The 21,599-nt window shown below is 41.9% G+C and overlaps 3 protein-coding genes across 7 annotated transcripts; 1 reads left to right on the top strand and 2 right to left on the bottom strand.

Annotated features, from left to right (window-relative positions):
• Window positions 1–153: 153 nt before the first annotated feature.
• Window positions 154–10,914, bottom strand: LOC135499247 (mothers against decapentaplegic homolog 3-like). 2 transcript variants are annotated; one of them, XM_064789917.1, is made up of 8 exons: window positions 10,579–10,914; window positions 7,544–7,875; window positions 6,999–7,061; window positions 6,750–6,782; window positions 6,195–6,407; window positions 5,495–5,632; window positions 4,929–5,073; window positions 154–4,135 (listed from the first exon to the last, which is right to left on the bottom strand). In XM_064789917.1, the coding sequence occupies exons 1-8, from the start codon at window positions 10,776–10,778 to the stop codon at window positions 4,012–4,014; spliced, it is 1,248 nt and encodes a 415-aa protein (XP_064645987.1). In that variant the 5' UTR covers window positions 10,779–10,914; the 3' UTR covers window positions 154–4,011. The 2 variants fall into 2 exon arrangements, with proteins under 2 accessions (XP_064645987.1, XP_064645986.1); XM_064789916.1 differs by having other exon boundaries at window positions 7,544–7,893.
• An 842-nt stretch (window positions 10,915–11,756) lies between these two features.
• On the bottom strand, window positions 11,757–17,262 carry LOC135499248 (endonuclease V-like). Its single transcript, XM_064789918.1, has 7 exons — window positions 16,823–17,262; window positions 16,005–16,188; window positions 14,523–14,697; window positions 13,853–13,965; window positions 13,249–13,317; window positions 12,733–12,861; window positions 11,757–12,511 (listed from the first exon to the last, which is right to left on the bottom strand). The coding sequence occupies exons 1-7, from the start codon at window positions 16,948–16,950 to the stop codon at window positions 12,437–12,439; spliced, it is 873 nt and encodes a 290-aa protein (XP_064645988.1). The 5' UTR covers window positions 16,951–17,262; the 3' UTR covers window positions 11,757–12,436.
• A 1,695-nt stretch (window positions 17,263–18,957) lies between these two features.
• On the top strand, window positions 18,958–21,357 carry LOC135498883 (protein NATD1-like). 4 transcript variants are annotated; one of them, XM_064789391.1, is made up of 3 exons: window positions 18,958–19,193; window positions 20,173–20,291; window positions 20,781–21,357. In XM_064789391.1, the coding sequence occupies exons 1-3, from the start codon at window positions 18,968–18,970 to the stop codon at window positions 20,898–20,900; spliced, it is 465 nt and encodes a 154-aa protein (XP_064645461.1). In that variant the 5' UTR covers window positions 18,958–18,967; the 3' UTR covers window positions 20,901–21,357. The 4 variants fall into 4 exon arrangements, 2 of the variants coding, with proteins under 2 accessions (XP_064645461.1, XP_064645462.1); XM_064789392.1 differs by lacking the exon at window positions 20,173–20,291 and adding an exon at window positions 20,341–20,459; XR_010449171.1 differs by lacking the exon at window positions 18,958–19,193 and adding an exon at window positions 19,459–19,533.
• The last annotated feature ends 242 nt before the right edge of the window (window positions 21,358–21,599 follow it).

Below are 21,599 nucleotides of genomic sequence, written 5' to 3' on the forward strand. Positions count from 1 at the left end.
CAGTAGCTGATTTGAATGGTATAGTTACCAGTCGGCTTCACTGGTCCTAGACAAACTGTCACAACCAACTAAAAGGGTCAGGGCCTTTGACCTCTGGATACCTCCCTCTTCAGGACACCACCTGTCGGTTCAAATCAAAACAAACAAGATCGATTTCAATCCATTTATACATTTGTTTATTGTTGCTGTATAATTCTGTTGCCATAGCAACACAAAAATGACATTATACACGGCAGATTAGACAAGCTAATAAAAGATCCATGTAACAATGCGTAAACGGAGCATCTTCAGAAAATTGCAAAAAAAATTTTACACACAATTTTTCCCAGTGGCCATGGCACCCAGGCCATATTTTGAAAAGTTCAAGAACAGATAATTATGTCAAATATTCGCATTGAATTTTTTCTCTGTTTTTAGAAAGGGTACAATTGTACATTCAGGGGTTCATTGTTGGAAAATGCACCAATTCCAAGTAACAAAAGGAAGCAAAATCTGAATAGATGTTTTCGAAGACATACAAGCAGCCAAAATGAAGAGGTTTACAGTGTCCCTAAATGGCGGGCATGACCATTCATCTCATTTGCCCTGGTAAGAGATTAGGAACTAAACTACAACCTGCTTATGAATACACGTCACATGATCACATTTTCACGAAGCAAAAATATCAAGGCGAAGAAATTGACAGGGTAAACAAGTGGCAAGTGAAAATACTGAACAGGCCTTGAAATAAGCCACAGGCAAATCTAACTAGACCGGTAATCCATTTGAATGAGCAGCCCCAGAATTTCACGTTAATACAATCAGGCAGACGATAGCATATAACAGTTTCGAGCGTAACATTTCATTTTTAATCTATAACATGCAAATCATGGCGCATTTTGGAGTAAAAGTCCAATTATAAAGTACATGTTGATGTATCAAAACTGAATAAGGACTAGAGTATTTTTCATATCCTTATAGCTGAAGGTACTTTGTGTCCACATCACATTTCCTAAAAGCTAGTGTTGCACTGGATTATCCTCAGGGTAGGCCAAACAATACACTTTCACGGTGTCAGCTAAAGCCAGTCAACTATGACACAGGCTGCCCAGGGCTGTGTAACATTAATATTTGTGATCACAATATTACAGTTCAGTGACAATAGGTCAGATGTATCTGATGTACCTTGGCCAGATCTATCCGAAAAACACTAAAGTCTTTATTCAGTCTTGAAAACACGCATATCCCAATTTCTTAAGAGTAAAAGGTCAAAGTTCTCGAGTACATGCACGGAATATTTACAAAGAAACAATTATGGAAGTTTTTTTTCAAGGTCTTCCCTACCTTGGTCATCAACAATTAAACAAGATCATACAATCAATTTCAAATCATTATTTACCGAAAACTATTCGTCAATCATTATACACCGTCAACTTTTAGCACACGTGTGTGTATTTCACTGGCAATCGACATTTAAATCCTTCACGAGAACTTGATTTGTTCGGACTGGCCTTTTTCATATTCATGCATAAATTTGACATTCTTGCTTCTGTAAACCCGCAAATTTTCACAACCAGGACCCAGTTGTCTAAAAGCCAATACACCAGGTATCTTGCCATTTCCTACTGTTAGACAATATCAAAAGAGTACCCAACAATTTACAATGCAGAAAACCCCATGGGCTTGTTAAATCCAGGTGGCGGGTTCACCAAAAGCTGTGATGTAGATCAGGCTATTGGCCTACTTTGGAGGACAAGTAACTATCAATCCACTTCAAATTGATATACAAAGTCAGTTTTTCATTGACATTTTCAATGTTAAGTATGAAAGCATACTTTTGTCCATGATAAATGGGTTTATTGTACTCAAAAAATAATTTAAATGACATTTTTTGGAAACACCGGTTATGTTAACGATGGCCAAGTTTTAGTGACTGCTACGAACTAAAATGTTACGCTAACTTAGCGATGGTATAGCGGCAGCTAAGCCTGATAGCGCAAACTCAGCAGCACGGTAAGATAACTGCGGCTTAGTAGCCCCCAAACCACCGTTAGCAAATAGCGGACTCCAACATCTCAGAAAAACAAGTTTTTCACATATTATCTCGTTCAGGTAAGCCAATGAGACCTAACACCAAGTGTCAAAACCTGTCTTGAACAACCGGGCCCTGCCCTGGAAGATGAGGAACTTCACGCCAAAGTCCCCAAGTCCCCACATTTTAAAATGCGTGGCAGTTTTATGCATCAGTCAACCAGTCACTTATCCTCCTCCCCAGACAGGTGATCAGTTTTTATGCATCAGTCAACCAGTCCCTAGCCCCCTCCTCAGACAGGTGATCAGTTTTATGCATCAGTCAACCAGTCACTTATCCCCCCTCCTCAGACAGGCGATCAGTTTTTATGCATCAGTCAACCAGTCACTTATCCCCCCTCCTCAGACAGGCGATCAGTTTTTATGCATCAGTCAACCAGTCCCTAGCCCCCTCCTCAGACAGGTGATCAGTTTTATGCATCAGTCAACCAGTCACTTAGCCCCCTCCCCAGATAGGTGATCAGTTTTATGCATCAGTCAACCAATCCCTAGCCCCTCCCCTGGTGATCAATGTTGCCATCCAAAGCTAAAGTTTGCACCACTTCAAGGCCTTTTCAACTGTCACACTGAGCAAAGATGCCATGTAACTTTTTACAAAAGGAAGCAAAATCACAAAAGCATTTCACCTGAAGCACATTTTTCTGTTGAATACACACGACATTGTCCCAGGATCAACAATACAGTGGAACCTCTCTATAAAGGCCACCCTCTGGACTGACAAGTGCTGTCCTTAATAGAGAGGTGTCCGGATAAGAGGTCAAATTGAAAGGAAACCAATTTGGGACCAAAACTAGTGTCCTTAACAGAGCAGTTGTCCTTAATAGAGAGGTTGTCCTCAATAGAGAGGTTGTTCTTAATAGAGAGGTGTCCTCTAAGGGAGGTTCCACTGTAGAACAGATACATGATCCTATGAATTCAGCTTATGAGCTGAGGTTAGCCCACAAATGTTGAGAACCTATGTACAGCAATACAAGCAGGTGATCCTCTCATTACAAGCAATGACCCTCATTATCAATATCTACCCATCTACATGTCGTCACAGTACCAACAGATGTGACTCAATCCCTCTTTGGCTAAATTCAGATTTTTACAGAAATCCATTGTGTTGAACATTTCAACGGCCAATCGATGACCACAAAAAGTCACGGATCACGAACATTCAACCCGGGTCTCGATGCTTAATCAAACTTTTATCCATCATGTAAAGAATCATTCTAATGAGCATGATAAAATCTAAGGGTACATTAAAAGCGTCATCAGTCTTGGAGAAGAGCCTAGTTTCTCCCTTCTGTCACCAGGTGGCTCTGGGGGCGATCTGTCGCGGATACGAACGGCATTATCACAAGCGTTTTCCAGCATCAGTCATCGTTTCTAATAGTTCATGGCTGGATCCAGGTTGGCGAAGTTCTGCAACCCCTTCTGCAAAGTCCCAAATTCTAAACAGAAATCGGGCTTTAGATAAATCCCGTTTTCCTTCACCTTTTCTGTGACTTTATGATGGAGAAGGCTACTTTAAAGACCTTTGCTGTTCATGAACAAATTGAAATTGTAATTGAATTTGAATTCCCTATTGTGCAAGTACATATACTACATGTAAATACAGACAGATACCAAGTTTCAGCAAATTGGTATGCATAATAACTTCACTACGGCATTGTGTATAACTGCATTTCTATTTTCCTGGCCCATCAGTCATTACGAACGGCGTACCCCTTTAAACTGACTTGGTCCAAAAAATGAGTTCACGACTAAAATCTGATGTCAAGCACAATAACGACCAGTCGTTTGACGTCACGGCCACAAAATCTCCGCAAACCTGAATCCAGCCAAAACCAACATTTGAATAAAAAACATCTATCGACTTATCGTCAATCGCCCCGACACAGTAAGCGTTTCCAAAACGTCCATGATAACTGTCTCGTCAATACTTCACAGCGCCCTCTATGAAACGCTCGAGCAGGGCATGTGTGGCGATCCCATCTGGTTGAGAACTTTGTCTAACCACTGGAGCGGGCCGTTCAGATGGATCTCGATCCAACATGGCGTGCTTGTGACCGTCTGTCGCCTGAAAGAAAGAAACCGTCAAAATAACTACGCCATCGCCATCTTCAGGGCAAGGTAGGAACTAAAACGACCAAACGATCTTCAAACGGTCTTTTCAGTTCCTATCTTGCCCTGAAGATGGCGATGGCGTAGTTCTTTCATGAAGTCCTTAATGTTAACTACGCCATCGCCATCTTCAGGGCAAGGTACGAACTGAAAAGATCAAACGGTCTTTCAGTTCCTCCCTTGCCCTGAAGATGGCGATGGCGTAGTTCTTTCATGAAGTCCTTCAAGTGCTGAACTACGCCATCGCCATCTTCAGGGCAAGGGAGGAACTGAAAGACCGTTTGATCTTTTCAGTTCCTACGTTGCCCTCTTCAGGGCAAGGGAGGAACTGAAAGACCGTTTGATCTTTTCAGTTCCTACGTTGCCCTGAAGATGGCGATGGCGTAATTCCTTCAGTAAGTCCACGAGACTCCGATAACCAGAGGGGGATTTGGGCCACGTAGACGTGGTTCGGCGCTGAAGGTGTTCAGGACACCCTTAGGACTGACTAGTGCTGTTCTTAATAGAGAGGTGTCCTGAATAGAGAGGTCAAAGGGAGGTTCTACTGTAATTGTTTTCCCAGATATTGGTCTTGAAAGGGGATGAAACAGTGGAAGCTAACGACAAGATGAACACAACGTTATTCCGTTGGAAAACTCCAACATTACTGAGAAACATTACTGAGAAACTTTCCTGTTTCACAGGACAGGTCACCCTGGCATGTTGGAGCGCCTGTCTGATTCTCAGCAAGCTGGGGAATCGTTTCGTACCTGTATTCAGCACCCCATCCCTTGACGAAGCTCATACGGATGGTGCACATCTTGGTGAGTTGATAAACAGCCTCGAAGCCCTGGTTCACAGACTGAGCGAGGAGAGCCGCGAACTCCTGGTTATTGAAGATTTTCAAATTGCACCCTGAAATGACGAGAGATAAGTGATACAGTCAAGCCTCTCTATTACGGACACCCTCTGAACTGACTAGTGCTATCCTTAATAGAGGTGACGTGATTAGAGAGGTGTCCTGATTAGAGAGGTGTCCTGATTAGAGAGGTGTCCTGATTAGAGAGGTGTCCTGATTAGAGAGGTGTCCTGATTAGAGAGGTGTCCTGATTAGAGGTGTGTCCTGATTAGAGGTGTCCTGATTAGAGAGGTGTCCTGATTAGAGAGCAGAGATCAAATTGAAGGCAAACTACCAACTTGTGACCAAAACTAGTGTACTTTATAGAGAGGGCGTCCGTATTAGAGAGGTGTCCGCTAAGGGAGGTTCCTATATACTCAGCACAGAACAGCCATTATCATGTCAAAACGCTCACTGCGGTTACAGATGACGACGTACCTGGTGGTATCTTACAGACAGTCGCCGGATGCCATCCGTACCGCTGGTTACAGTTCGGACTCTGTACAAATACGGCGCTATCACTTAGACATTCGGCAAATACCTCACCCCCAATATAATATAATCGCACTCCCTTCCCTGAAAAAAAGACAGAAACTTTTCAAAACTACACATTATAGTTTGGTTCAGGATGTCCAGATTAGTCGCATATCGCTCTCATTTTCACAACTGCTCTCGAATTTTCATCAAACCTACCTCAATTTGATCATTACATTATATACCAGCATTTTAAAGGGAACTGGAACCGCCGAGCGATTTATTCAACTTTTCGACTTTCACCACCCGAGAAAGTCAAACTTCCAACTTCCTATTCGAGTTCAGATTTGTAGCTCCGCCCCCAGTGCCCGAGCATGCGCAGTTCAATTTGTTATTATTGAGAATCATGTGAGAATCACGTGAGTCATGCGAACTTTTATTCATGAGTTTTCGTAGTAAATTCCATAGTGGTGACGTCACTCAATGATTGACAGCTAGGCGCCATGTTTCATTCATGCCTCGTTCTGATCACCCGATACGCGGGAAATGAAAACGAGGTCATACGAACTGGCTTGGCGGTTTCAGTTCCCTTTAATCCATTCAAAAGTTCATTCCGACCTCAAATGCAAGAGAGATATCCATTTATGGTGTCTTCGATACGTACCTATATGCCTCCTCGTCAACTCCACAGGCGGCGTCCTATTCACATTCGACAACAACCCAAGACAGAATCGTTCCGAATTTGACGGGTCGGTGAAACCGTCGACGGTTAACGACGGCTGGGAGGCATGAAACGTCTCGCCGACGCGATGATTCAACTCGTAGTACGATATGGAGCACCAAAATGTTGGTTCTGTGTAAGTGACTGGCTGTGCATCTGCAAAAAAGAATTCACTGTAAACTATTTCGTATTTCCTTAGCAGGGCTCAAAAGATCTGATGTTGAAGTTGATGTCTATGTTATTTAGTCTGAGATCTGTGGCAGAGGCGTCATCCGACTTGAGTCGAATTCAATGGACTTTGAATTGTAGTTCCTTGAATCAATGAATGCCAGTTCGTCAGGAAATCCTGGGTTCTCCCTGGGCCTATTGCGTGGTCATGTTAACCATTAGGGTTCAAGGCTTCTAGATCACACTGAGAAAGGAGACATCATAAACCTCCGCGGAGAAAAAATCATCCAGATTTTCCGGGAACACGCGCCATCTTCTTCATATACCTACCTACTGGGGGACTAGGTGAGACGTCGACTCCCTCTGAAAAACAAACAGCGACATTTCAGAAGTTTTTTTTTCAATCACAATCTCACCAACTCCTCGTTACCTGCCCAGGGATGCATCAGATCAGAGAATATTAGCAGGGCGCAGTACCCCATCTCTATTTGTCTTGCCTTTTTCACAAGTAGCTTTAATAAATGCATTTCATTCAAAGCTGGGCCGCACACTTGAACAAAACTTAGAACTATTTCTTACCCATTTGATTGGAGTTTTCATTATTATCCCCATCTTCACTCATATAGCCTGGTGGGGGAGTTTCTGTAATAGACAATCAATGTGGTGGATTAAGAAAACACAAGTCCATGAAATAGCCCTCTGGTGGCCAAGAAATGGCTACCTTGGTATGGTCTTCCTAAACACAATGTAGCTCTCGCAAAATGATGTCACAAGCTCCTCCAGGCCAAGATGTCTACAAGCTAGGCAGCTACTAGTATGGTAAAACTGGCAACACAGGTACTCACATAGTGAACTAGCTAACACGGATATGTTACCATAATTTCATTGTGCTCAAAACTTCAGTATTGTATTGCATGAATGTGAGACTACTGATGTCATTTTGAACAGTTTAGGAGCATATTTGGCTACTTTAACTTCAGAACTTCAAATCAGGCAGCCGAAAACCTTAAAAAAACCTTTTCCTGAAAAAGATTTCGACCCTTCGTTTTACAACGTGTATTTAGTGTAACTGAGAGCCCTGGGATCTGCCATGACTCCATTAACCAACCAGAAGCCAAACTCACCAGGAATACTCAGTGGTTGATCTTGAAATCCGCACGGATAGTCGATATTATCCGGCACAGTATTTGAGAAGTCGTCTAACGGCGGATATTCGGTCGGTGGCTCCCCTGTCTGTCGCGGAACCAGTACTGGTGGTAACACGGGTGTCTCGACCTTCGTATAATGATAAGGGTTGACGCACACCTCCTCCCTCTTCAACGAGAATGCGTATTCGCAGTTTTCTGTCGGACGCAGCTCGTGATGCGACTGTAATTCCGGCCAACGCCACAGTCGGCTGTATATGACGTGCGGTAGGCCCTTGCGATGTGAAACCTGGAGACGTCCGTCCAATGATCTGTAATCAGTAGTCGCCCTTGAGAGAAGCGTTTATAAAAAGCGTCAAAATTAAGTTGCATTATTTGATCCTTTGGTGAGACGCGGTACTGTGGTCAGCAAATGAAATGTGGTGTAATTTCAGTGACGACAAACAACAGACACATGATGTTGTTATTGAATTTCAAATTATTTTTAAGTCGAGAGCACATGAGCAATTTTTGATCATTGTTATTAACGCTTTTGACAATGTTTGTGCAACTGGGAGGGGAACTGGCACCCGAATATTTCTCACCACCAGACCATGGGGGAAACGCCGAACTCTATTAAATCTAAGGTTACTACCGTACCAAAGGAGAATTGAGAGGCGAACGCTGTCATTGTCAATAGCAACATTGTGTTGAGACCCCTCGGCAAATAACCATTCACAATCATTGGCGGGAGGTCTTTTCCTTAAACTTATAAATGCATTACTAAAGTTGAAAAATAAATTCGGGGAGTGATTTTTTCTGGGAGGGCGGAGATTGGTCAGGGTGACCAGAAACAAGACAATCATTCTGCCAGGCCTTTTAGGGCTTTCACTCAGGGCATACAAATTTAATTATATGATTTTCGTCCTGTTTTCATTTGCTGAGAGCACGTCGTACCAACTGAAACCAAAGGATCAATTCATTAGGTGTTGCCTGCGGATTTCTATAGGATGCATATAATTTATGCGCATAATTTACTGCAGTGCGATACTGCCATTGACATGCTTTGTTTATTGCGTTGAAAAATCTTCGATAAAAAATTCGTCCAAAAAGCAGGCAACGAGAAAAAAATTAGAAAATAACGAAAGGAAAAGAAAATGAGAAAAAATTGCGTTGAATTTGAAAGAGATTTGTTCATGCACCACAAAATAAACTGTCTTTTTCATTTTTGTTCCAACGATAAGAACTTTTATTTAGTAATCAGGGTTACCGCCAGGATTAAATTTGAGGGGAGCAAAAAAAATTTTTTTTTCTAAAAAAGAATTTTTTCTTTCTAATATTTTTTTTCTTAAAAAGGGTATATGACCCCTCCTGAGACGTTTTTTGGCCCTAAAACCGCTACAATTGGCTCCCAAATGCTCTTATTTTACATATCAAATCATGAAAATCACTCATTTGACAGTAAAACAAACTTTAGTGCTCAAAATTAAGGAGGGGATATCCCCCCTTGAAATATTTTAGGGGGATGAATGATTGAATCCCCCCCCATCCCCCCTCTGGCGGAAACCCTGGTATATCAATCTATTATTAATTTTCTTATAAAGAAGCGAAATGCAGGCACTGCAACAAATATTTCGTAAAAATCATTGGGTGCCCAGGGAGTAACTCACTCATTCACATCTCTAAAACAAACCCAGGAGAGTCAAGACAGCTCTCAGACAATTTTCAGATGTGAAAGCCTGCTACCCTTGATTATCTTGATACGGACCCTTCCTGACAATACAGCATCATTGCGAAAAGCAAGTACACTTGTCTTTGCAGACCACCTGAATAAAATGCATGAACACATCTCCTTGAAATATTGCAAAATTGATTACCATTCTGACAACATCGTTTTGGTCTAGACTAGTAAGCCTACATTGAATTCGACAAATTATTACAACTAATTCTATAAAGATGTGAAAGTTTATCATCCTCATTGTGAAAAATTAGTGTTATTTATTATCATTTCAAAGCTAAGCAATTTCGACTGGGTTGTTGATTCAATCAGTTCAGAAACTGACCAAAAAACCAATTCCGAGGGATTATAGACGTCCTGACATAGTGACAGTCAATCAAAGCCCACAACGTTCCAATAATTTATTTTTTTCGTAGCAAAGATGAGTTATCACAAGACAGTGTTGACGAAGAATGAGTACTCGTTGTTTAGTGTTTAGGATCGTCGGAGACTGTTCTTGTGTATGTTGGAAGGGACCATACTACTTGACAATAGGTACCAGCATTTAGGCTAGACCTCCAAATCCTAAAGCAATGAAAACTCTTTCCAAATGAATTGAATGCTCATTTAAATCATGGGAGGCTGTTCTCAGGAAAACAAAGAACAAGACTCCCGCCCTTGAAATGAGCATTCACTATGTTTTGAAAGAATTCTTATTAGTTTAGGATTTCAAGTTCTAGCCAAAATGGCAGTACCTTTGGTCAACACTTAATGGGAATAAACGTCATGCTGTAAATGGCGATATAACGCAGAAGTGGCAATACAATATTGAGCAACATTAATCATAGCGATCTGAAACAAAAATGATGAGAGTTGTCGAACAGCCTAGGCCTAAATCCGACAGCCAGTCTCTGCCTGCCTCCGCTCCGACTCAAAATGGTCAACTTGGAATGCCTGGAAATGTGGCACAGCTGTAGGTTGTCTTAAATTGGGTTAAAATTTACGATCCCCGATCGGAAATGACGTAGTTTGATCGCATTCAACTATGAATCCATTGATTGAACAGTGGTGCTTCGTTAGTCAACCGTTGACCTTTTTTTGGGGTGTGATCGGGGATTGTAAACTCGTTCCTTAAATTGAATGCCAAGTCGAGCAGAACACAAGGACAGCGGAATCGAAACAGCTAAAATAACATGGTTCCATCAGCTGACAAAATATTGATGATGTTGGCAGCCATTTTGGATTTTTATAAATTTCAGATGGGGTTGTTTTGGTCAGTTTCTGATGCAATCAGCGCCTAATTAGACACGCTAATTACCTTGGGATGGTAATACACTTAGTGTTTTTGTCTTGGGTGGTAATAGCTTTTTCTAATTCGTCCAGACCACCCGTTTTTCGGAGCTTTTTCACAAGACTTTTCACAGCCTTTTCACACCATTTGTCTTCTTTCGTGTCGTCGCCTTTTTTCCAGCCGAGTAATCGCTTTACGATGGGCGGTGTGAAAGGTAGCATAGACATTTTAGGCTACCGATCCCTCCTAGAGGCCTACGTCCTCCTAATCTATAACTTCCTAGCGAAATCAGCGCTGTTTATAGCCTTTTTTAGCGGCATTTGATCATCGCAAAGTCGAAAAATTGCAAAATCTCAGACGGAGACAAACAACACCTCAGACTTGCAAAAATTGTGTCAAGACGATTTGAAATAGTTCACACTTTGATACAATACACAGCAAACTTGTGCTATCAATAACCGTAATATGTCAATAATATCAAGGTTTATTGTTTTAATTGAGGTTTAAATTTACTGCCAGCAATTAAAACGTCTGATTTTAAGAGAAAATGTTTGACCTCAGCCGATCATGACCTCGTTTTAGACATATTCATCCGCGGGAGCTAATCAGGGTCCTGGGTCACTTTTAACCCTTTTTTGCAGATTTCAAGCAGTTTCAGCTATCTTTTAGTTATCACAGAGTTTTCTCGATATAATACTGAAGCATATCAGCTTCCATTAAGACTTCGTTTAAAGGATTATGCCTGTAATAAGGCATTTTGTAGATCGGAAATAGTCGGATATTTCCGGAAAATAATTTAATTGGAATGTAGTTATAATCTTTGCCGGAGTGGCGCTTTAGTCGGGACGAAACTGGTTGTGACTTTGTCCCTCGTCTTGTATGAAATCGAGGGGCAGATTTATGACTGTCCTCCAGCCTCCTGCATTCTCTGAATCTGTTCAGCCATGTCTATTGGCAACACGATTGTGCCTCGAGATTGTCCCAGTCTGCTAAGACAGATAATTGTAAATTTCTCCTCACCCAACCAAGGAAAATGGTATAAAAAAGAACGCAAGTCAATATTATTCATACAATTTATAATCTTCTTTATATGAAATGATAGTTTGATAGAAATATAAAGTAGTCAATAATCACAGACAGCTTAATTTTGGCCACTGGCAAATTTCAAAAAATCTATTTTGTTCACAAGCATCTTCCCGTCTATAAAAAAGATTCATCAGTCTGGTACCTGATGTCATCTGATTCCCATTGCGGACACCTCTCCATTAAGAACACTCTTTCTATCAAGGACACTGCATTTGGTCACAAATGGTCAGTTCCATTGAAGTAGATCTCTGTATGAATGATATCAGGACATTCAGAATTAAGGACAGCAATCGAGAGGTCCTACTGTATTCAAAGTCCGGAGTTTGCATCCTGAGGAAATCGGGGGCCGGAGAAGTGAACATTAACCCCTGATTTCCTCGGGATGTGAGAGTTTGAGAAGGTCGCTTCTTGGTCTGACCACACACCTTGTCCAGAGGATGGACAAGTTATGAATGATAACAACATTTCGAGTAATCAAGGTCTCAGGTCCCATCTGCCTCTTGGTCGCACCCACCGCTTGCCATTCTGATATAATGGGGGCTGCTGGGGACACGATTGAAGGACAGACGTTGTCCCTCTCTACCATTCAATGTCACCATATTGAAAAATCAATCCACGACACTACCACATGGTGATTGTGACGAAGTGGCACAGATGGCAGATTCATCCAACATTTCAAGTCGAATTGCTGAATAACGGCATGCACGGACCCAAAAGGCACAGTAAGTGGACAGCAACTCCACTGGGGACAGATATCGTTCGCATTTCTTCATCTTTCCGAAAATGGAATAGAATCGTATCATCTTTCCTCTCCATCCACACTGTCCTCCGCTTTGAAATTAACTCTCAGGAACTCTCTTGATCTGATGTCTGCCTGAAAAATAATACTGACCACATCAACACTAGCTAGAATACATATGCACCATATCAAACATTTTGGAGTTGACCATACCATGATATTGCCCCAGTGGTGTCCGTCACATCAGCTTTTGACATTACAACATTCCATCATTCCCCTCTCACACCCTGTACTCTCAGCTGTGGACCCCTCCCCCCTTCAGTGTGTACATACTTTATGGACTGTCCCCGACTTACCTGTCGAACTGGCTCTGGTATCCTGTGCTTGCAACACTTCTTTACAACCGTGACGGTCGCTTCCAGGGAGATCTTGTGACCCGCACTCACATAGACAGGGTTCTTTGTTGCTTCATTGCTTCTAAGGGCCTAGAAGAGACAACTTTACAATTATAATATTTGGAGAATGTTGGAGGCGAAGGAGACGATGACAGACTCTCTGGATGCATGTGTAGCCTTGCTGCAAGAGAGCGCTGGAGTTGTAATAGAGGTGTTGACACAAACACTCGGGACTGTGTTACCTGGAGGGATGTGGTGGCACAGTCTGACATAGAATTGTCAAGTTGCAAGAATGAGTTAGTGAGTGATATTTTAAGTGCACAAAAATATTGTAAACCTCAGATCCAGAAGGCACTTCATCCACTTAGGGTGTTTTTGAGTAAAATCAACTAGCCTGCTGCGACTCCAATGGTTTTTGTATTAGAAATGACGTCTTATCACATCAAATTCAAAAGGATTTTAGAGACAATCACTTACCACTCCAAGTGTCCTGCCCGAGGACCCAACCAATGGGAAAGTGTCTCCTCCTTTTCGTAAGCCGTCGATCTGAAAAGTTTAACAAATTGCATATCTTAAACTTTTCAGTGTCAATGGCTTGTACAGTAGAACCTCTCTATTAAGGACACCCTCGGGACTGACAAGTGCTGTCCTCATTACACAGGTGTCCTGATAAGAGAGGTCAAATTGAATGGAAACAACCAATTTGGGACCAAAACTAGTGTCCTTAATAGAGAGGTTGTCCTTAATAGAGAGGTGTCCGCTAAGGGAGGTTCCACTGTATCTGATATAACGCTCTTGCCTGCACCTGATTGTGCCGAGGCTAAATCACCGCAAACTAACAACAAAAACATTGCAACTTGCGATGATAATCGCTGCTATAGCAACCAAAAGGTCTGCCGGTACGACAAATCGATCTCTTATCTGCAGGTGAAACTGGTAATCACTGGTGTGACCGATTCTTATCTTGTCTCGTGCTTCTGTGGCGAATTTTGCTGCTTCACAGAGTCACGTCACATCACAAACTGGCGTGAAATATCTGACGGTCACCAGCTGTCAGTCACCAGCTGACTCACATACCTACCTTTTCTTTGTGTTTGGCATCGTTCTCTAACCCATCGACTTGGAATAATTTCTTCGCTACACCGGCCGCTGGGAGATCTAGCAACACACCAAGATGGCACGCCAAGCCAAATTCTGAAAAAAACACTTCATCAGCTTAAACGTCAGCCAAATTTAAAATAGTTCGACTGAAAATGGATTTCATGACAATAGTGTCAATACTCAGCTGGAGAGTAGAAACTGGTTTTTCCGATTATGGAGCCCCACCACTCGATGCGTCATAACCCAACCTCCATTGGACACTGGGGAGGACACGGGATTCAGAGAAACGGGGCACCACAGTGTTTCGACACTAGAACTGATCAGCACCGTTTCGTTTTTGTGTCCTTGAGCAAGGCACTTGACCCTTCTTGCTTCTCTCCACCCGCACGACTGAGGAGTGAATGGGTACCAGGGAGCCTGGGAGGTTAATCTGCATCCCGCATCCTATCCAGGGGGTGTAATACTCCTATCAGGATAAGCGCCAACTGGAAGAGCTGTTCGCGGCCCGGGATATAGCTGAGCCAACTTTAACAAACTTTAAACAGTGCTTCACACCCAAAATCATGTTTAGTGTCGAACCCAACCTTCTTTCTAAGAAATACTGCAGATCCTCTCAAGACTAGGTTAGCGAATCATCAACAGAAACCAACCTCTAGGATGTAACAATCCGTTCCCGTCCACGAGGACCAACTGGGGCAGGTATTCTGGATGGACGGACCTCAACTTGTAGAATCTCTCGACGAGGAAGTCGGCCTCGCGGAAAGCCAGGAAGCCAGGGATGTATGGCGCTGTCAGTTCCACCATGGTGCAATCCTCATACACTACCTGAAGAATGATCGAGTCATAAGTTATCAATAGATTGAGCCATGGTGTATTCTCTGGAACTTTCAAGGAGATAGGTGAGGAGTCTTGAAGACTCTGAAGGCCTTACAAAAGTCAAGCTACTGAGGAGGAAAGTACAGTAGAACCTCCCTAAACAGACACCTCTCTAACCTCTCTATTCAGGACAAATTTTTTGTACAACTTTCCGACAGTAACACAAATATATCCTGCAAATTTCAGCTCAAAATCCCAAGTCCTTCATGATATTTTGGTGTATTTCCAAACCTGAAGACCCTAAAGTCACTATGGATATTCCAGCTGGCAGAGGGAAAATTACAAGTAATTTAAAATTGATTAAATCTCAATAAAATTTTGTTTACAACTTCCTGACAGTAGCACAAATTTATCCTGCAAATTTCAGCTCAAAATCCCAAGTCGTTCATGATATTTTGATGTATTTCCAAACCTGAAGACCCTAGAGTCACTATGGATATTCCAGCTGGCAGAGGGAAAATTACAAGTAATTTCAAATTGATTGAATCTCAACAAAATTTTGTGTACAGCTTTCTGACAGTAACACAAATATATCCTGCAAATTTCAGCTCAAAATCCCAAGTCGTTCATGATATTTTGATGTATTTCCAAACCTGAAGACCCTAAAGACACTATGGATATTCCAGCTGGCAGAGGGAAAATTACAATAATTTCAAATTGATTGAATCTCAACAAAATTTTGTTTACAACTTGCGAAATTTGCAGGATATTTTGGTGTTACTGTCAGGAAGTTGTACACAAAATTTTGTTGAGATTCAATCAATTTGAAATTATTGTAATTTTCCCTCTGCCAGCTGGAATATCCATAGTGGCTTGAGGGTCTTCAGGTTTGGAAATACATCAAAATATCATGAACGACTTGGGATTTTGAGCTCATATTTGCAAGATATATTTGTGTTACTGTCAGGAAGTTGTACACAAAATTTTGTTGAGATTCAATCAATTTGAAATTACTTGTAATTTTCCCTCTGCCAGCTGGAATATCCATAGTGACTCTAGGGTCTTCAGGTTTGGAAATGGTGACATGCAGTAGAGAAGGAGATGAGGCAGAATGCTTGGACATGGGGAAACATCCACAGGCAGGCTGCCAACCAGACAGGGTGGAGACTGAAGATTTAAGCCGTATGTGCCATAAAGGCATGAAGAGGACTAAGTAAGTAAGCAACTGACTGTGCCCCTGAGGATTCATTGGGCAACCATGCCCTTCTTTACATGTATGTCCAGGTTGAATGCCATAAGGGGACCACTACACTTACCTCTAAGCTAGGAAATTTACAAACGACAAGAGCAGCACAGGCATTCCTGGTATCACCTTTCACAAATGAAATATCTACACCACCAATGTACTGTAGGCCCGATGTCTCATCATCATCTTCTACCTTCTGTTGCCATTCCTCGGTGTTTTCTAAGATCAGCTTTTTCTTCAGCTCAAGCTGCTCCCTGAAATGATCCATAGATAAAGATCTGGAGACACATTTTCTGAGTTCTACGGATCTGGCTGGCTTGAGCGTTGAGCAAACAAACAATTAAAGTGCTCTGCCCTGTGGTAGAGTCACGACAAGAAGACAAGTGTTTGTAATTTACCCATTTTTGATGGGGGATTCCAACCACAACTGTCACACTGTTTCATGCAGTTCCATCTGATGTCCCAATGTGACAAAACTCACTTTTGCGCAGTGCTTTAGGGTAAGGGGACACCCTTCCAGAGTTGAACAATGCGACAGACCAAAATAGACCTCAAGTAGCAAAATAATCATTGTTTCTTCTTTCCTGTCTTGTGCATATCAATGTTACTCTAGACTGAGTTAGCATAGCTTGGTCCAGTGCACCCTGGGTTCGGTGCAATAAGAAAGTTGAAAGTACAGTAGAACCTCTCTATTAAGGACACCCTCGGGACTGACAAGTGATGTTCTTAATAGAGAGGTGTCCTGATAAGGGAGGTCAAATTGAATGGAAACAACGAATTTGGGACCAAAACTAGTGTCCCTAATAGAGATGTTGTCCTTAATAGAGAGGTGTCCGCTAAGGGAGGTTCCACTGTATTTTGACCAGCCCTACCGACATTTAAACTTACTTTTCCCACTTTGTCCGGATGTCTTCATCTAAGGATGGAAATTCCTTTTTCCAGTGGGAAGGGCGGACTTCGTCTTCGTCCTTTAGACGGCTTTCTTTCTTATACTTCTTTGTATTGATACAACCCATCGTTCACCGTCGGGCTGATAAGCGTTCTTTGTCAGATTTATTGACTCCACACTATGTCACATCTCAAATACTGCGACAATAGGTCGTTTCATCACTGTCCCAGCACGAATGAAGACAAAGTCACAACCACCCTTCACAAATTTTGGGAATTCCCCCCACAAAATCCTTTTCCGTAAACACACACCAAATATCTATACATCTAATTGAGCACTGATTTAAGTCCTATATTTTGAACACCTAGAATATTGTTTCTGATGAAACTTACTGCAACAAAAACGTCATTTATTGAGGAAATTTTAGAAATGTCGTCATATCGGTCGGGTATTTCCCGAGGAACAGCCGGGGAGCGAAATTTTTTTCTGCAGGATACTTCTGCCACAGTGTACATCTGACAGCCAATCACAATTGGCGCGATCTTTGACGTCACACTGTTTATTTATGCATGATAATGCAAATACAATGGACGATACCGAGTCGCATGCCGAGTGCCACTTCAACTGTGAATGTGACAATAGTTCATTTTCTGACCCCAATTATGCTCAACTCAAGGTTTGTGTCGTAGTGTTTAGGAATGAATTGCACAGATTCATTGTAAAATTGATGATATTATGCGTACAAAAGAGGCATCAGCTGATCTGATCGCTACATTGCAGTGCATGCATTGATTAGTGAAATTTTAAGGGGTAGTGATACTGACAGTGTTGCCAATGTTGATAATTATTAAAGGGACAGTGTATCCGATGTCTCGCGATTTGTGAAATTTTAAGGGGCAGTGACACTGACAGTGTTGCCAATGTTGATAATTATTAAAGGGACAGTGTATCCGATGTCTGCTGTTTGTTGAAGGTATCAGGCCTATTTTGGTAGTTTGAACATTGTTGAAGGGCCATTGTATAAAACACATTTTGACAAGCAAACAAAATAAATTGAATGGTGGCGCCACCTATGCATATACAGCAGAACTAGTTACACGGTTGACAGATAAACATTCAACCTCGGCTATTTTGCCGAGCACAGTGCGCCTTTAACAGACAAGTCCAATAAATACAGTCCACTCGACATTGACGACAATGAAAATACATGTTAAGATACTGCAAATAAATATATTTTAGCTAATATACTCCTCTAACCATTTGCTAACTTGTTCTTTCCAAGATTATCAGAACACGTGGCATTGTTGACATTATTGCGCCATGTGGAAAGATGATGTCAACAAAGACACGTGCTTGCCTTGAATTCTGATTGGCTGTCAGATGTACACTATGGCAGAAGTATCCTGCAGAAAAAAATTTCGCAGCCGGGGAATCCTGGGCCTCAGGTCTCGTTAGGGAGTTTTTCCCAAATGTACGCGATGATGACGTGCCCCATGATTAACAGGACGTAACATCTATTTTAAAATATGTTTCCAAAGTGATTGCATGAGAACAACCCATTTGTATCGTATATCACTGGAAACGCCCGATTCATTGAGGGTCAACCATTGAACTTCTGAGATATGTTGAATTTTGCACAAATAAGCGAAAAACGCACCAACATTTCAACACGGGGCCGACGCACATTCCAAGTTCAGTGTACACATACGTCGGCAACAACAGTAAAATACGTAGTTTCTTGTTAGCCGCTTAGTGAGTAGCGTTCTAGGTTTTAGAAACTAAAAATAAACATATCTTTGCCAAAACAACTGATAAATCAACACTGGCGTACTGTGAGGACCAAGAAATTAATGATCTTTTAGGAATTAGGCCTACGGGCCCTGTCAACAAGATATGGGCGCTGCCGTCTTGGAAATTCCGAGGAAATCCTTAAGAATCAAATTGACTTTAACAACCAATTTCATTACTTATATAAAGACTATTAGCATTGATAATGTTAAGATATATATTTTATTTCATATGTATTAAATCAAAGTGGTACTCTTTTTAAATCTGATAGTTATAGGGCAAAATATATATCTAGATTCGAGATTAAAACTACTGGTAGTCTAAAAATAGAATGGGGTATCCCTCTATTCACAGAAATGAACAGGCTTCGGATTGCGGTCAATATTGTTCCAAAACTTCGCGGTCTGTTAGGCCTGAATAATCACATCAAGCCATTAAATGTTCGGACAATGAGTGAGAAAGCCAGTGGTGATATTGATTCGAAACAGGACGAGCAGACGTTAGCAGAAATGCCTTACATTGTGGGTCATGATAAACTGCAAAAAGTTTTCTACATTCGGACTGTGGCTAGTAAAGGGGAAGGTATGAGATTGTGTACTTGGGTGTACTTTGGTCAAATAAGAGGACGATTATGTAGTTGCGTGTTGCTCTTTTGATAAGGACGTTTGATATCTGTGATCGATATTTTCAGGGGATTGCATAAGTTGGTCCCAAATTGGTTGTTTCCATTCCATTTGACCTCTCGGAACGAGTTTATAATCCCCGATCACACCCCCAAAAAAGGTCATCGGTTGACTAACCAAGCACCACTGTTCAATAGATTTATAGTTGAATGCGATCAAACTACGTCATTTCCGATCGGGGATTCTAAAGTTTAGCCGACCTCTCTTATCAGGACACCTCTCTATTAAGGACAGCAAATGTCAGTCCCAAGGGTGTACGTTAAAAGAGGCTCTACTGTATATCGAACCAGGCATACTTGATTGAACCACCAATGTGCTTTTGAACTTTCGTTAATACTTTATACGGCCTAACATGAAAACCACTCTGCCTGATTAACACAGGATTACAATGGAAGTTTTATTGGATTAAATCATGTGTGCTCTGATGTATTAATATAGTTTAAAAGCCCATTTGTGCAGTGTTTGTGCATTCATATCTAACATGCTTGGGTGAAGATAAGCCAAGTGCGTTGAGTGAGTGGGTTCTTAATGTGGGATAAGTGTTGTTGATCTTTTGAAGTGAAGGTTTCACTCATGTTGTCAGGCATGCAAGTTTTATTGACTAGAAACAGCCCAAAGTGCTATTCTACAAGCTGTCAGGCATGCTACTTGCAGTGTCTTCCTTACTGTTTTGAATGTGTCAGACCGACGTATTTCATGTTTCCATTCAATCTGACCTCTGTAATCAGGACACCTCTCTACTAAGGACAACATTTGTCATTGCCGAGGAGTCCTCTTGAGAGAGGTTCTTCCGTACAGCTTTCCTTGATGAAACCAATGGGTAACGACCAACTGCCTCAAAGACAAAGTGGTCCAAATATTTGACTTCTCTGTTTCAGTTTCCAAACAAATCGGCACCCTACGCTACCGACCCCTGCGTGACGGCATCTACGACCTTTACAGCACGGTCGTCGACGACACCTACCAAGGACAGGGCATCGCTAAACATTTAGCGACGGTACGTTTACGGCACAAGCCAACTAATCCATCCCATAATATATTTGCAGCGTCAGAGCAAATAGGATTCTTGGAGTATCGGACACTCCGAGGGAAGATTTACGATTTATATCACACTGAAGTTTTAGAGCAGTATCGAGGGCAGGGTATAGCAAAGCATTTAGCAAAGGTATTGGTTTTTTTCTCATCTGCATGTTGTTTTTAACCTTTGCTTTTTGTCTTTGTTCTGCACCCTCTCCGTGATTTAGCCTGTGGGTTCAGCATTCTGTTTCCTTTCAGAAAAGTGATTGGGTACCCACAGTGTCGTGCAGGTAGCTTTTGAATTTGTGACAACATTTTGGGGGTAGTGTAAAAATGGTCTTATCAGATGAGCTCGTAGGCCCTAGTGTCCAGTTCTGATGCGCTAAATGATTATGACGTCCGTCCTTACAGATTGGCGATCGTAAATTTCAACCATGTTGGCTAAAACTTGTTTCATTCTTCACTCCAGGCGGCCATGGACTTTGTCACCAGCAAGGAGGGTAACCGGATGAAGCTGACGTGCTCCTATTTAGAGCGATACCTCAAGTTGAACCCGATACCACGATATTATATGGCAGTAGTACCATAACAATAGATACAACCGATGAATCACGTCATGCGTCCCAGCTGGTCGGACGAACGCAAGGACTTCTGATAATGTGAACTGCAAATCTTAGGGAATATAAATCTGTGATATTTTTGCCAATATTAGTGACATTTTAATGCAGCACAATGTGTAAATGCCCACCAACATTTCAAGGACCCCCTCTCTATAAAGGACACTACTTTTGGCCCAAAATTGGTTGTTTATTTCGATATGACCTCAAGTCAGGACACCTCTCTATTAAGGACAGCAATTGTCAGCCCTGAGGTTGTCCTAAATAGAGAGCAAAACAAGAGAGGTGGTTGCCCCCCCGTGACCAAAAGCGGGCTCTGCTGTACAGGCCTGTGAGCTTCTAGAGAGCTTCATGTACTTGTTGTGTTATGCCACACTTGAGTATTCACGCATTTAATTATTAGATGTACAAATTACAATAAAGATTTCAAATGCACACCTATGTCTTGACATCTTTTGTTTCCTCCCCTAGAGTAAATCAATCAATCAATCAATCAATCAGTGAATCAATCAATATGGGACGAACAAGGTCGATGCAATGTCACTCCTTGAACAAGAGAAGTCGTCTGCTCCCAGTGGCAGATTCAGGGGGCCATGAGGAGTGTAACCCCAACGACTTTCTGGGCGTTTCTCCCGAAAGAAGCTCAAGACTGGTGTAGCTCAAAGTCATCT

The sequence above is a fragment of the Lineus longissimus genome, chromosome 14, assembly GCF_910592395.1.
Source record: "Lineus longissimus chromosome 14, tnLinLong1.2, whole genome shotgun sequence".
Classification (NCBI taxonomy): Eukaryota; Metazoa; Nemertea; class Pilidiophora; order Heteronemertea; family Lineidae; genus Lineus; species Lineus longissimus.

Bases quoted from the DNA above. Each gene is read 5' to 3' on its own strand.
- LOC135498883 (XM_064789391.1), top strand. From the start codon at position 18,968: ATGAACAGGCTTCGGATTGCGGTCAATATTGTTCCAAAACTTCGCGGT. The intron at 19,194-20,172 runs GTATGAGATTGT...TCTCTGTTTCAG, and splicing joins TGTGGCTAGTAAAGGGGAAG to TTTCCAAACAAATCGGCACC. The intron at 20,292-20,780 runs GTACGTTTACGG...TCTTCACTCCAG, and splicing joins TCGCTAAACATTTAGCGACG to GCGGCCATGGACTTTGTCAC.
- LOC135499248 (XM_064789918.1), bottom strand. From the start codon at position 16,950: ATGGGTTGTATCAATACAAAGAAGTATAAGAAAGAAAGCCGTCTAAAG. The intron at 13,318-13,852 runs GTAGGTATGTGA...TAAACTTTTCAG, and splicing joins ATGCCAAACACAAAGAAAAG to ATCGACGGCTTACGAAAAGG. The intron at 12,512-12,732 runs GTAAGTCGGGGA...ATTATTTTTCAG, and splicing joins TACCAGAGCCAGTTCGACAG to GCAGACATCAGATCAAGAGA.
- LOC135499247 (XM_064789916.1), bottom strand. From the start codon at position 10,778: ATGTCTATGCTACCTTTCACACCGCCCATCGTAAAGCGATTACTCGGC. The intron at 6,783-6,998 runs GTAAGAAATAGT...TTTGTTTTTCAG, and splicing joins TGAAAACTCCAATCAAATGG to AGGGAGTCGACGTCTCACCT. The intron at 4,136-4,928 runs GTACGAAACGAT...TCTTTCTTTCAG, and splicing joins GGATGGGGTGCTGAATACAG to GCGACAGACGGTCACAAGCA.